Here is a 13,798-nt window from a genome sequence, read left to right as displayed (position 1 = left end):
ATCCGGCTGAAGCTCCCAGAGAACAGGGAGGGGCTGAATCAGCGCAGGCAGGAGAGGGAACCTGCATGTACACATTCCTGGGTGACAGGGCATCTCCAGCTTGACTTCAGGGGTGCTGAGAGGCTGGAGGGCTAAGTGGTGTCCCCAGCCTGTCCCCACCTGTGAAGTGAGGGAGGAGCACGAGGAGCAGAGGCATCCAGGCCATGGTGCTCACAGCCCCTGAGCCCACAGGGGGCTGGGCTGCTTCAGGCCTCCTTTTCTTCCTCACCCTCTGCCCCAGGAGGGGCTGTGCATGATAATGGGGTTCCATCCAGGGACTGCCCATCCCCTCTCTAAGCCTGTGCTGGAGCATAGATCATCACCCCCCTGCGCCCTGAGTGAGGAGGAGGCATTTGCTTCACCTCTGGAAGAGCCCTGGGAGGAAGCACCTGCTGACACCACACATAGGCTCCTGCTCAGGGACAGTGCCAGGACAGATGGGGCCTCAGCAGCTGTGTCCCCATGACAGACCACAGGGCCTAGACCTAGGCTCAGGTTCCTTGGTGTGAATTTCCTCACTGGGCTGCCGGGTGTAGAACACAGGGCAATCCCACAGCGCCCCCTGCTGGTCGCAGGACACCACTCACCATGGCCTGAAGCCCTGAGAGCCCAGCTGGTGTCTTGCAGCTCACCAAGAAATTCTCCTCTCATGTCTCCAGACTCTGACCCCAGGGAATGTGATTCCCATACATTGTATTTGATCTCTGACATGGAAGCACAAACAAGTGCATTTAAAACCATTTGAGGACATTACACAAAAAGTTAAATAATCCAGGTGTGCCTCCAGTCAGATGCCAGAGAGGAAGGGCTTCATAGGAAGCTCAGTTAATTGCCTCAACAGATAAATTCTAGGAATTTATGACATATGAAGCAGTGGATATTTCAGAAAATATTTCAAAACATCATATTCAAAACTATGACTCCTGTACCATCTATGATCCCCAACCCAACACCCTCTCTGTGGGCAGAATATTCCACGCTGCTTATGAAGCTATAAGACCTGACTTTCCTTCTCCACACCCACCCCCCATACATTCACACAGACAAGGGCACTGAAGACGGGATTTGGAGGACACATTGCTTTCCAAATCTCTTGACAGATGCACAGTCTGTGGGTTCTCATCTGCCCGAACCCAGTTACCAGAGTTGGCATTCCATTAGGGGCCTATTGATTTCTGCAAATATGTCCAGCTCTGCTCATATCTCTACACAAAGGACTTCTTCCCTTGAGTCCACAATGTCTGTGGTTGGGATTCATGTCCAGGCTCTCTGCATAGTGGCAGGAGGCCTGAAACTGGGTGAGAGGAGAGCCCAGTGGGCATTTGAGGTCAGGGTGGGGGTCAGCACTGTCTGTTCCTATCACCACCCTTATCCCTGTTATGCACTAAATGTCCTGTGTCTCTCTCTATCCCATGTGCTCTACTCACAGGAGAGAGGTGGGTACCCGGTGTTGATGCTACAGATACATTGACACAGAGAAATTCAGAAGTCAGGTCTATGGTGCTTGTCTAGTATTTGAAAGTTCCAGGTTTTCAATTCATATTGTTTCCATTGAAAAAAAATTCTCTTTCATGCCCCTGCCTTGATGTTTAAGTCATGGGAATGTGATAAGGAAAGGAATAGAAGTCTGTGGTAATTAGGAAGAGGACATCCTGGAGTCTCTTTTTCTAGAACATATGAACTTGGCAGCTGGTCGGAGCCACACATAAATGTTCAAATCATGACTTAACTTAATCCTCCCATAACCCTATGAAGGAGCCAATGGCCTGATCTCCCATTCAAAGGTGAGGAGTCAAAGATTAAGTCCTCCCTGGAGTTGAGAAATGAGCGTGGGGCATCAAGGGATGGGCACAGTGGGCCCCGGTCCCTGCTGACATGGACGAGCCCAGGCCCTGAGGGTCTCCCAGGGCTGAGGAATGTGTATGAGGCTCTGTCTGTGCAGGGTGAGAGCCCACACATGTGGGTGTGGAAGGTCCCCCCAGGCTCCCTTTGTGAGCAGAGCAGAGCAGTGGGGAGGTTTTTGTCTCACTTCCCCTGGGTCTAGAGCACTGTGAAGGGTCTGTGTTTATATCATATATACTACAGTAGTAGTCGGCCTCGTCCTCAGGCTGCGGCCCCGAGATGAGCAGGAGGCCTGCATTGGCAGAGGCATCTTTGGCCCCAGAGAAGTGGCTGGGGACCCCGGGGCCATGATACTTATCTGAGTCTGATTTATAGTAGAGGAGGAACTGGGGAGGGCTCCCTGGCTTCTGCTGGTACCAGCGTATGGTATAGCTGCCAACACTGAATCCGCTGCTCAGGGTGCAGGTGAGTCTGGCTGTTGCTCCAGGAGACGCAGAGAGGGAGGGCGGCTGAGTCAGCATAGGCTGGGAGAGGGAACCTGCAGACACAGACACATGCACACGAAGATCAGTCCTAGATGGGTGTGGGGCCCAGTGGTAATGCTTCAGGATAGGGACAGTCTGGGTCTCTGAGTCCTGTCTTTACCTGTGGAGTGACAGAGGAGCAGGATGAGGAGAGGGGTCCAGGCCATGGTTCTCACAGCCCCTTGGCTCCCTACAACTCTGAACAAGGTGCCTCAGACCTTTCTTATCTCCTCCCCACTGCCTCACAGGGTGGGGCTGCCCATGCAAATTTATCCACCCACTGCCTCTCCCCACTGCACTTTCAGCATCTGGGCCCTTAGACAGGGAGGGGGATGTGATGCAGTAGCTTCCCATGGGTGGCCCTGGGAAGAAGCACCTGCCAGGTCCACACACAGACCCTTGGCAGAGGGTCTCCTAGGACTACTGAGAACAGGGCTGCTGAGTGCCCACAGGAAGCCTAATGCCCAGACCTGGGGCCTCCAGTCCTTGCAGGGCTGCCCAGCTGGAAGTTCCTGTCCTGCAACAACTCCCATAGAAGGTCTCCAGGTGTGCCCTGCAGTCTCCAGAACCTTCGTTTCTCCCTCTAGAACCAAATCTCACTTCTTAGACTCCTGTGTGTCCAAGTCCTGAGAGTGATCTTCATGGAAAGAAAGGAGGAAGAGTGGGCCGACCATGCCTCACTGATTTCACCTAATGGGTAGTTGGACTAGTGGGGACACTCTTGTGGAGAGCATTGGGAACCACTGTGGCACTGAGGACAAGATGCCTGAATACATGGCTGAGTGGATCCGCCTGTTGGTGCTCACAGAGATGGGCTGTGACAGAGCTGAGCAGATCCAACAGAGAAGGACACAGAATGTCAGATGCTGGTCCTTCCAGAGCAGGCCTGAGAGGAGATGCAGGCACCCAAGGATACTGAGGGAAGTGGGGAGCAGCAGTGGAACCCCAGCAGGGCTGACAGGGTGGCCTCATCATGGACCTGGACTCCACTTGCTAGGAGAGTCTAATCCGTGAGTGTTGCTGTCAGGGCTGCACAGCAGAGAGTCATGACAATGAAAGGTCTAGAACTGTGCAAAGATATCCCGGGATGGGAGGGTCAGGAATATGTCATGAGGGAACACAGGGAAGAGGTGAGCTGTCACTTATCTGGAGAGTATATGTGACAGAGAGGTGACAGACATGATCCGAGGTTGTGGATTAAAACTTAGCTGTCCTGGGCCTCCCTGGTGGCGCAGCAGTTGAGCACTGGGTTGCGAAGCTGCCCGCAGCCTCTGCAATGCCAGTTAGATCCCTGGCCACTGGCTAGGGTCCCACATGGTGCGCAGACCTCTCCTGCCACCCGCTGCTCCCCTCAGCAGTGTACTTCGTCGGTCTGCCTGCTCTGCTCTCCGCTCTGACTCTGGTGAATTCTCTCACCCTCCCACGCTTCTGACTGTTCACAGTGCTTGTATAAATAAAAAATAAAAAACAAACAAACAAAAAAACTTAGCTGTCCTACAATATTTTAACAAAATATTAGTGTCAAAGTTTGTCAGTTACTTGATATTTCTAACCTATCAATAATAACAATTTGTGATTTTTCAGCCCTGGATGGACACTGGCTCTCTAATGGGGAATATTAAATATTTATTCAAGAAATTTCTGAGGACCTAGCACTTAAAAGATTATTACACAATATCCTGTAATTCCTTTACCCATAGCATTGCTTTACTCAGTTTTCATTTTATACCACTTTTATGATGTTCTCTAGATGATGATCCTGCAATTAAAATCACAACTTATAAGTGATGATATGAAATTTGTGACGTATGTTACAATTCCCAGCACACAGAATATTCTCCCAGCTGAAGTTCAGCTGATCCAGGCTCATCCCCTGCTGCAGGAGCCACCTCTGCCCCTGAGGGCCAGGGTCTTTGTTCCTTGTCTGTGTCAGGCCCTGGTGGCTGTGATCATGCCCATAACATGGGCACAGAGATACCAGGACACACCCCATAAGGTGTCTGCTCCATGCAGGTGGTATATCCTTTGTCCTCACCACTCTTTGGGAGGCAACCTGGGCTCCACGTCCTTTCCCCTCCTAGTCACATTTTCCTGATGCCCATGTGTCTCCCTCCCCTATGAGGTCCATTCTAAGGGGCCTCAACCAAAGGTTATTTCCTGCCCACGTGCACACCAATCCAGCACAGTGACACTTGAGAGTGAGGCTGGGTCCTGATCATCTCTTCATCAGGTGATGGTGGCTCATGATATCCTCCCCAACATGGTACCTGCTTCCCACCTCACCTTTCCCACCTCTTTGCACCCAGCACAGCAAATTTCCCTGGGCATTGCCTGCGACTGCTTGTTCCCGGGGGAGGCGACTGGGAGGATGAGATCCTGACCTCTGGCCTGGCTACAGGAGTTCACCTGAGGCAGCAGGACCTCACCCTACACCTGGAGTCGCCCTATGTGTGTGTCTCTGCTCAAATGTCCCTTTCAGAAGGACCCAGTCACACTGCCCCGGGGGAGCCCCCTACCGGCCTCATCTTTACCAAGTATATGTTAGCATCTCATTTTCAGTTAGGATCACATTCAAGGGACTGGCTTTTTAGGAATTCATGCCATGAACTCTCAAGCCCACCACACAACCCATAACCATGAATTTCCACATGGTGTTAAGATTTCCTTACAGTTAGCTGTTAAGTAATTTTTAGCTCTAAGGTCTCAGCCAGATTCCCTGCCTACAATGTGTCACTGAGTTCCTTTAGACTCCTCCTGGCTGTGACAGGGTCTCAGTCCCCTGTTCTGATGTGCATCCACATTCAGCGTGTGGGGTTCTGCTTGATCACATCCACCAGGGTCACTTCTTTACACTTACTGTTGGACACGGTTCTCAGAAAGTTTGTCTCTTCCTCCCCCACCTCCCATTAGTCATTGATTCCACCATTTTAGAGGGATGGATCATGAATACCTGTTATACTTTGCCTTATAACCCAACACTGCTGCAGTGTGTGTTTGCACAAACTGTTTATTTTTGCCTCTGGCAGCCCTGCACACTGGTTCATGTTAACAGGTGTGTCCATGTGTGACAATCCTGTTAACAGGTGTGTACATGTGTGAGCTGTGTTCGTTTGTGTGGTTCTTTTCTATGGAACTCCAGGCTGCTCTATCTTCATCATGAGTGATTCCTGCCTCTTCTGAGAATCACCATCTCCCAAAGAGTTCCTCCTCCCATATTGGAGACAGATTTTAGAAACTATCTGGAGCCCAGCACATAGTCCTTAGGGCTGATTATCTCTCTTTTGATTGACAGCACAGACAGTATATATTAAATCACTAACCCAAAATTCTATAAAAATATGAATTTAAAAATGGAACTGTATAACAGTAAAAATAGCATATTTTAAAAATTCTTCTTGAATTGGAGTTTAAGGTTTTAATTCAAGTCACAACCTAATAACATCTCAGAAAAAATAAATAACTCTTCTATCCAGGTGTGCATAGATATCTATAAATAATCCTGAACTATCTGCCTCATGAAGCTCAACATGGCCTCCCATGGACACTCCCCTCTCCACATCAGTGCTCCCTGGTCACTCCAGCCTCTTCATTGCTTGCCTGCCAGGCTCTCCATTTCACCTTCACTAGATTTTGCTTTTGCAGGATATGATGAATAACAATCTGCTCTATATAGTGTTTTAGACATTATTCTTTTCTAAGAAATATCCATTTGAAGTTAACATCTGTGCTTGTGACTGATAGTTCATTCCTCTCAAGTCGGTAAACAACCCGTCCTATAAATGTACAACCTGCAGGGAGACTGCCGCACTTCTTCCCGGGGAGGCTGGGATGCATAAAGCTGATACAAACATCCAGGTGAAGAGTTTTGGTTGTTTTCATTTTTTGCTGGTTATGAATAAAATATTATAAATATTCACAAAGAGTTTTCTCACAGGAAAAGTTTTTCCAATTTTTAATAATTCTTATTTGTCATTATTTTCTGTATCAACAATTCAAACTCAGAAAGTCAAACAAAACCAGGCAAATGTCTCAATGAAGCAAATAATAAAATCTGGTGCAAACTGTACAGACCAATCCTTTGAGAGCAGCCACGACAGGGCTGAGGCCTCTTGATAGGTTCACGGTCCAAGGAATGTTTCACTTAATGAAAAGTCATGAGGAAATAAATGAATCCAAGCCACCTTAGAAGTAAACTGCTCCTGAAACAAAGGAATTTCTCTTTTCTTGAAGACTCCTTGCCTAGGAACCTAGTGCTGGGTGTGACTCTGAGGGGAGAGGGAGGGAGCCCCCAGCACCCAGGGTCTGCCCTGGAGGAGCCTGGGCCAGGACAGCAGCAGAGAAGGAGCAGAGCCCCAGGCTGAGCCTCAGCAGTAGCTGCCAGGGGTGCCTGCTCTTGGCAGAAGAGAAAAGGGTTTGTATCTCACTTTCCACAGGCCTGGAACACTGTGGGACCACTCAGACTGCTGTGCCAACTTGAGCAGTAATAATCAGCTACGTCCTCAGGCCGGAGCCCCGTGATGGTTAGGGTGGCTGAGCTGCTAGACCTGGAGCCAGAGATTGAATCAGAGACCCTTGGGGGTCGAATGTTATTATCATATATCAGGCTCTGGGGGGCTGTTGCTGAGAGCTGTTAAAACCAGTGCACATAATTACTCCCGATGTTGGAGCTGCTTCCAGCGCAGGAGATGGTGACCCTCTGGCCCAGGTTCCCAGAGACTGAGTGTAGCTGTGTCAGCACAGACTAGACCAAGATTCTGGAAGGGGGAGATACGGGAGATGGTGATGCTGGCTGGCCGCTAGAGACAGGAGGAGTACCCAGGTGTAGGGTAAATGGCTTTTAGGCTTTTCTGTCCTCCCACCATTAGGATTGCCCTGCCTGATGGGTACCTGTAGTTGTTGTACGCTGTCTTGTTTACTTCTGGGGGCCCTGGGGGTAGTAATGAGATAGTCACCAAGAGAAGCAGAAGAGGCAGGAGAATGAAGAGAGAGAGAGAATCCAGGGTGAATATTTGCTGGGGGCTTGGAGGCCTCCCGGCCACCTACCCCCACCCCCCGCACCCCTGCCTGCTGTTTGCCACACTACATGTTTGCCACACTACATGTAAAGCTCAATAAAAGCCTGAGAAACCCACCAATGGCTCCAGGACTCCTCCTTTACCCGCCTGTGTTCAGATCCTAGAAACCTGCTCTGTGCCCTATCCTGCCCCTACACCAGGGTCCCATGCATCTTCCCAGGGCCTGGACCCTGTCCCAATATTGGTCACCTGTGCAGTGAGTGAGGAGCAGAGGAGAGGAATCCAGGCCATGGTGCTCACCATTGAGGCCCACATCGGGCTGGGCTGACCCAGGCCTCCTTTCCTTCTCTACTCTTTGCCACAGGAGGGGCTGTGCATGTAAATGTGGTTCCATTTGCCCCTTGCCGAGTCCTGGTGCTGAAGCAGGGCTTATACCTCAAACTGAAGAAGAGGGAGGTTTGCTTCACCCCTTGGGAGAGCCCTGGGAGGAAGCACCCGCTGACACCACACAACAGTCTCTGATCAGGGGACTGTATCAGACCAGAGGGTACCCGCCTCTTAAAGGACCCCAGGGCCCAGACCCTAGGTCCAGGCTACTCAGAGTGAATGATCCTCCCTGAACTGCTGGGGTCCCCACAGGGCAGTCCCACAGCGCCCCATACTGCTAAGCCCTGAAAGCACAGCTGGGGTCTGCAGCTCCCAGGTCACTGTCTCTAGTCGCACACCCAGGGCCTGATTCCTAGACAGTGAGATCCCATTCTACTGTGCAAGGTGAGCATCTCCTTCCTCATCTCTGAAGGTGTCTTTTTCAAGGAAGAAACAAACATGTTCAGAAATAATGTCTTAAATTGTTGATAAGCCCAGAGAAGATACTGCAAGAATCATGTCCCTTCTTTCAGCGCAATTTAGAACAGGCACCTACTTTTAGTATTCAAAGTTCATGTGCATTAAAAAAATGGATTCCAGCTATTCTCTTTTAAATCGACTTTTTCCTGTTTTCTTTCGGTAATTTAATTGTATTCTTATTCACTTGTTGCAAATGAAGAACAAAATGAATTTTTTAAATGAGACTCAGCTTATTTTTTTTATTGATGTGTTCTGGATTCTTTTCTAAACATGATTTCAAAAACCGTAACTCCTAATGATTTTTGACAAATGATCCTTCTAAAAGTTGCATATTTTCCATGAACTCCACACTCTGGTTGAGAGAGGACTCCATGCATATGGCCATGGTGCTCTAACCTTACTGAGTGCTGAGGCGCTGCCTGTCTGTTACCCTGGGCCAGGATCACAGAGAGCTCCCACGTGTACCTTGTGCAGCTGAATCGCACAGACGGACTCAATGCCAGTGGTCTGATAACCCAGCATATGCTTTTAATACAGTGGACCTCAAATGATTTTGTCGCCCAGAGCATATTTGGAACATATGGAGATTTTTTATGTCTCCTAACATGGATAGGAGGTGTCACTGGCCTGTGCTCTGTGGAGCTTCAGGATGCTTGTGAAAGTCCTCCCTGCATGAGTAGGCCCCCAAGAGGGAATACCCTCCCCCCACATTGTCAGTAGAGCTGAGGTGCAGAGACCATGTTATGAATAAATCACTTCCATTGAGTAATTGCAAAGGAAATAGAAAATCATCCTTGAAGATGTAGGTGGGGGGTAGAGGTGTTGGAAAGATGGTAGAGGGACTCACAACATAAAACCTCAAACCAATGTTGGAACCGGAGGCACAGAAGAGAACCGCCCCCCTCCCCGTTCCTCCCCTCCCCAAGCATCAAGTGGAGGGCACACCCAGGACGGGAGGCGCTGGGGAGTTTTGGTCTCACTTCCCCATGTGTCTGGAGCACTGTGAGCTTATAGTTCTCATCACTAGACTGACAGTAGTAGTCGGCCTCGTCCTCAGGCTGCAGGCCAGAGATAGTCAAGGAGGCAGCATTTGAGGAGCTGTCAATGGAGCCAGAGAACCGATTGGACACCCCTGAGGGTCTTTTGTCATCCTTATAGATGACAGTGCTGGGGGCACTGCCCTGGCGCTGCTGGTACCAGTGCACATAGTATCTCTCGATGTCACCGATGTTGCGCGTGCAGGAGATGGTGAGCGTCTGCCCCACAGACCCCGACACTGAGTGCGGTTGAGTCAATTCAAACTGGGCCCAAGAGCCTGTAAGGAAGGAGCAACACAGAGAACATGAGGACAGAAATGACACAGAACCCAGGTTGGAGGGAGAGATTGTCAGTGGGGTGGCACCCAGGTGTCCTCCCAGATTTCCCTGCTGGCACTACCTGTGCAAAGAGCGAGGAGGGTGAGCATAAGCTGAGCCCAGGCCATGGTGGAGATGTCCCAGGTTCTGCTTCCTGAGCCCAACTGCAGTATTGAGCCCACCTTCCCATTGGTTCACCCTTATTCACAGGGTGGGAGGTCTCCATGCAAATCTCCCCCTTAAGGAGGCTGAGCAAGCCCCTCCTTCAGCTAAGCTTGGGCACCAGCTGAGAAAACATAGTAGAACTGGGGAGGGTTACACAGAACACCTGCAAGAGGCAGGGGAAATAGGAGCTCCCAGCTCAGCAACCGGGCAGACCTGCGCCCTCTTGCGGATGGAGGCGACAAGGTGGCCCTGTGCTGAGGCTGGTGTCAGTGTCTAGTTCTTCCCCCATCATTCACTCCTCAAAACCTTGCCTTGTTAAGTTGGCTTCTTTAATGAAAACTATTCATGTGAGCATCCTGCATTTTGTGGTCTGATCTCAAATTCCATTGTGTGGGTATGCGAGAGTTGTTATCTAGCACCTAGTGAAAGACATATTGGTTGCTTTCATGTGTTCACAATTGTGAATTATTCAGCAAAATTATGTGTTTACTCTATGTGACACAAGTCAATGATTTAGGAAATAGCTAAAGAGTATGATTTCTAAAGTCATGTGGGACTTCAGTTGCCACAGTGCTTCAAAGGTGAATGTGACATTTGCCTTCCCACTAGCTATGAGTGACAGTTTCTGCTGTCCCCACCTGGACTAATTGTAATGATGTCACTGTGTTTAGTCTGAGCCAGGAGACTAGTGTCTTTTCATGATTTACAGGTGCATCTTCAAAGTAACTTACACTTTTGAACATTACATTTAATTACAATTTGCACATCTTCCTGGTAATGGTCTGTTTACCTGTTCGATGTTGGGGAGGGTGTTGCCTTCCTCCTGGGGAATCTGGAATTTCGCAAATATTTAACCTCAGGTGAAAAAGAGAAATCCTTTCTCTTGAAGGTTTCTAGCTTGGGGAGTTCTGGAAGCTCAGGATGGCTCTAGGTGATGTCAAGGGGCTGGCAGAGGACACTGGCTCCCGGGGCGCTCGTGCTGCCTTGGTTCTCATTTTGTCACTCCCATCCAAGAGCGAAGAACTGTTGTTCTGGCAATGAAATAATTTTGCTTGATTTGGGAGGGAAATATATTGGAAAGGATGTACTTATCTGACCCTATAACAACAGAAAGTTGAGGACATGGAGCCCACTGGTCAGTAGGACAAGTGACAGCAGAGAAAACCCGAGTTATGTTGCTTAGAGGCAGGGACGGGGTGATGGGCACCAGGAATGGAGGCAATTCCATCCCCTGCATCCACTGTGATGTGCAATCTCCTCCATTTCCCACGTAGGAGAGCTGCGTGGCACTGGGCTTGTGTTCACAACCATAACCATGAAAATCAGCCTAGCCCTCAAACCAAAGACCAGAGAGGGTCAAAGAGGTTCTAGTAACAAACCTGCATACAGGAAAAAAAAAAAAAACAGGGGAATTTCAAATCCATGAAGGTCCTTCACTGCTGTTCCAATTCACAGAGCTGCACCCTCTGTCTGGGAGCCCTTGGTGCCATTGCTATGGGGACCCCTAAGTTTCCTCTAGTCCTTGGGCAGGAGAAGGTGACCTGGGTATTAGGCTCCTCAACAGCTTCACAGGGGAGTCACTCATGACGACATTCGGGAGCTCCTGAGGTTCACAGCCCAACATACAAGGAGGACTTGGAAAGTGTGGCAGGTTTTTTGGAGGGATGGATGGGAGGGAGGGACTGGAGTGCAAGAAAAAGAAAGCCTGGACATAGGGGATCTTTAACCACTTTCTATTGTGGTGACAGAAATTGTTTAGGTCTGTAAGGAGTGTGAAATTGAAAGAGTTGTGTTCTGGCCAGTGAGAGCCATTATCCAATTGGTATTGAGGCCAGGGAGTGTTGCAGAGAAAAATGTGTCACTTAGGGTATGTATCTGGCTTTAGTCCCAGCGGACTGAGGTTTGAGAGAAGTTGTCCCAGTGGAGTAGCCAGATCAGGCTTAGAATTTGCAGACCCCATGGCTAACCTAGTTCCTTTTCCCAACCAACAGGGGGCACAGTGTCAGGACGCAGCATCCCACGAGCCTGACCTGGCCTACAGGGGCACAGACCCAGGATTGCGGCAATCCATGATTAGGTTCTGGCCAACAGGCAGGGGGCAAACAAGCGAGGGGGACATCTCCACCTCTTGGTTGTTGCCTACAGGACAGGAGACACAGATGAAGGGGACGTCTCCACTGCTCACCTGTTGGCTTAAAATGGGCACCTAGTCTGGATGGGCGTCCCCAAATCCAAGTCTAGGTGTAACAGGGAGTCTGTTGATGTGGACCCATGGTTTACAGGACAGCCAACCAAAGCAGGGAGTTAGGAGAGGAGTTGGATAGCCAGAGGTCTGCAAATTTTAAGCCTAATCTGGCTACTCCACTGGGATGCCTTCTCTCAAACCTCAGTCTGCTGGGACTAAGGCCAGATACATAACCTAGGGCTTCATAGGAAGGGGAGTCAGATTGATGACTTACCCCAAGAATTAAGGCTGGTGGTGGATGTGTGGCATCTGCAATGGAGAGGCGAGGTCCCAGGGACTGGAAGGCTGTCCCAGCACCAGGCGACACAGCTTTCCTGGGTTTCGGCACCAAGATGAAAGGATTGGCGCAGTAAAGAAAAGGAGAGCCAGGCTAAGTTTCTCACAGGCAAGAAATTTATTGTGCTCACGGGCGAGGTTTGCTGACCCCCGCAGGGGTCGGAGAAGTTGCACTGGTTGGGGAATAAGGGCAAGCTTGTATAGGGCAGGGTCTGGCCTTGGAGGGAGGTGGAGAATGCAGAGTCAAAGTTGCTTTTCAAAGATGTTTTTTCTCTCATAACTGGTTGTTCTTTCAATGCTGCTTATCATGGCCTGTGCAAACCGGGCAAAGCTGGCTCTTGGATGCAGGCGGCAGCAGTTTCAAGTTCCCCCTCCTCTACCCCATCTCTGCCCCAGCCTTGACCTTATACTTTCCTCTTTAGGAAGTTTGCCAGAGTCCCCATTTGTCTTCTGTGTCCTGGTTTTCGCAGGGACCTGCCGCTTTTCCACCCTATTAACTTTTTTTTTTTAATGGGAGGACTTACTGGCAGTGTTTCCCTGCCGCCATGATGATCTCCTTTCTCAGGAAAACAGTCTTTAAAATTGAGCTCAGGGAGTTCTCAGAAAAGCCCAGGATGGTCCCAGTTGACATCAGGAGGCTGGGAGAGGCCACTGGTCCCCCCTTGGTCACACATGCTGCCTTTGGACCGTTCTTGTCATGCCCATCCAGCAACTGAAGCCTTTTTATGCATGTGGAAATAAAATAATTCTGGTTCCTAGGATAGATGAATATATCCAAAAGGAGATATTTACTTGCCATGTGAGCCCCACTGCTGCCTTCACACATTCCGACCGCAGTCAGCCTCGTCCTCAGGCTGCAGCCCGAGATGAGCAGGAGGCCTGCAGTGGCCGAGACATCTTTGGCTCCAGAGAAGCAGCTGGGGACCCTGGAGCCCAACTGAACTTGCGACTGAGTCCTAGTGCAGATGATGTCCGGGAGGCTCCCTCACTTCTGCAGGTACCAGTATCTCCTGCAGGTCCCAACACTGGAGACAGTGCTCAGGCTGCAGGTGAGTCTGGCTGTTGTTCTCAGGGAAGCAGAGAGGGAGGTTGGCAGAGTCAGGAGGGAACTTGCAAATACAGATACTTATAGATGATGGGTCAGGACTAAGGTGAAAATGCTCAGTGCTTCAGAGGGGCTGACACAGGCTGAGCGCTGTGCTGTGTGCCTAGGGCTGTGCATCTCCAGCTGCCACCCTGAGTTGGATCCTGGCCTGCTGCTGGCCGGTATGCCACATGCTCCAGGCCCTCATTAATGATACAGCACCATCTTGGATGAATGGACTTTTGTTTGGGACTTTTGGACACTGTAGACACGATCCCTGGTGAGCTAGCTGACCACTGTGGCCTTAGAATCTCTTTGTGTCTCATGTTTGTTAAATAACCCCCATTGCTGTTCCCAGCAGTGGTCTCCTCAGATGCTGGGCTCCCTGACGCTCATTCACTAGTTTT

General features: G+C 50.0%; 1 protein-coding gene and 1 gene segment (V, D, J or C); both read right to left on the bottom strand.

Moving 5' to 3' along the window:
• Positions 1 to 554: 554 nt before the first annotated feature.
• LOC119244021 (probable non-functional immunoglobulin lambda variable 5-48) lies at positions 555 to 2,572 on the bottom strand. The segment is given in 3 exon segments: positions 555 to 562; positions 2,069 to 2,419; positions 2,527 to 2,572. Coding segments are annotated over 3 exon segments (405 nt in total).
• Positions 2,573 to 9,054: 6,482 nt separating this feature from the next.
• LOC119245225 (immunoglobulin gamma-1 heavy chain-like) lies at positions 9,055 to 12,854 on the bottom strand. Its single transcript, XM_054694654.1, has 4 exons — positions 12,832 to 12,854; positions 12,246 to 12,345; positions 10,577 to 10,679; positions 9,055 to 9,581 (listed from the first exon to the last, which is right to left on the bottom strand). Exons 1-4 carry the CDS (start codon positions 12,852 to 12,854, stop codon positions 9,055 to 9,057), a joined length of 753 nt encoding a protein of 250 aa, XP_054550629.1.
• Positions 12,855 to 13,798: the final 944 nt, after the last annotated feature.

Source organism: Talpa occidentalis, unplaced genomic scaffold (assembly GCF_014898055.3).
Source record: "Talpa occidentalis isolate TD23 unplaced genomic scaffold, MPIMG_talOcc4v2.1 talOcc4.14, whole genome shotgun sequence".
In the NCBI taxonomy this organism is placed as follows: domain Eukaryota; kingdom Metazoa; phylum Chordata; class Mammalia; order Eulipotyphla; family Talpidae; genus Talpa; species Talpa occidentalis.
The sequence above is the reverse complement of the archived record's forward strand: the minus strand, read 5'-3'. Positions and strand labels throughout refer to the sequence as shown.

What these genes read in the sequence shown, in the direction of transcription:
- LOC119245225 (XM_054694654.1), bottom strand. Translation starts at nt 12,854, where the DNA reads ATGGCGGCAGGGAAACACTGCCA. An exon ending in GCGGCAGGGAAACACTGCCA is followed by an intron (nt 12,346 to 12,831) that starts GTAAGTCCTCCC and finishes GCCGAAACCCAG; the next exon opens with GAAAGCTGTGTCGCCTGGTG. An exon ending in CACCAGCCTTAATTCTTGGG is followed by an intron (nt 10,680 to 12,245) that starts GTAAGTCATCAA and finishes TCCCCAAGCTAG; the next exon opens with AAACCTTCAAGAGAAAGGAT.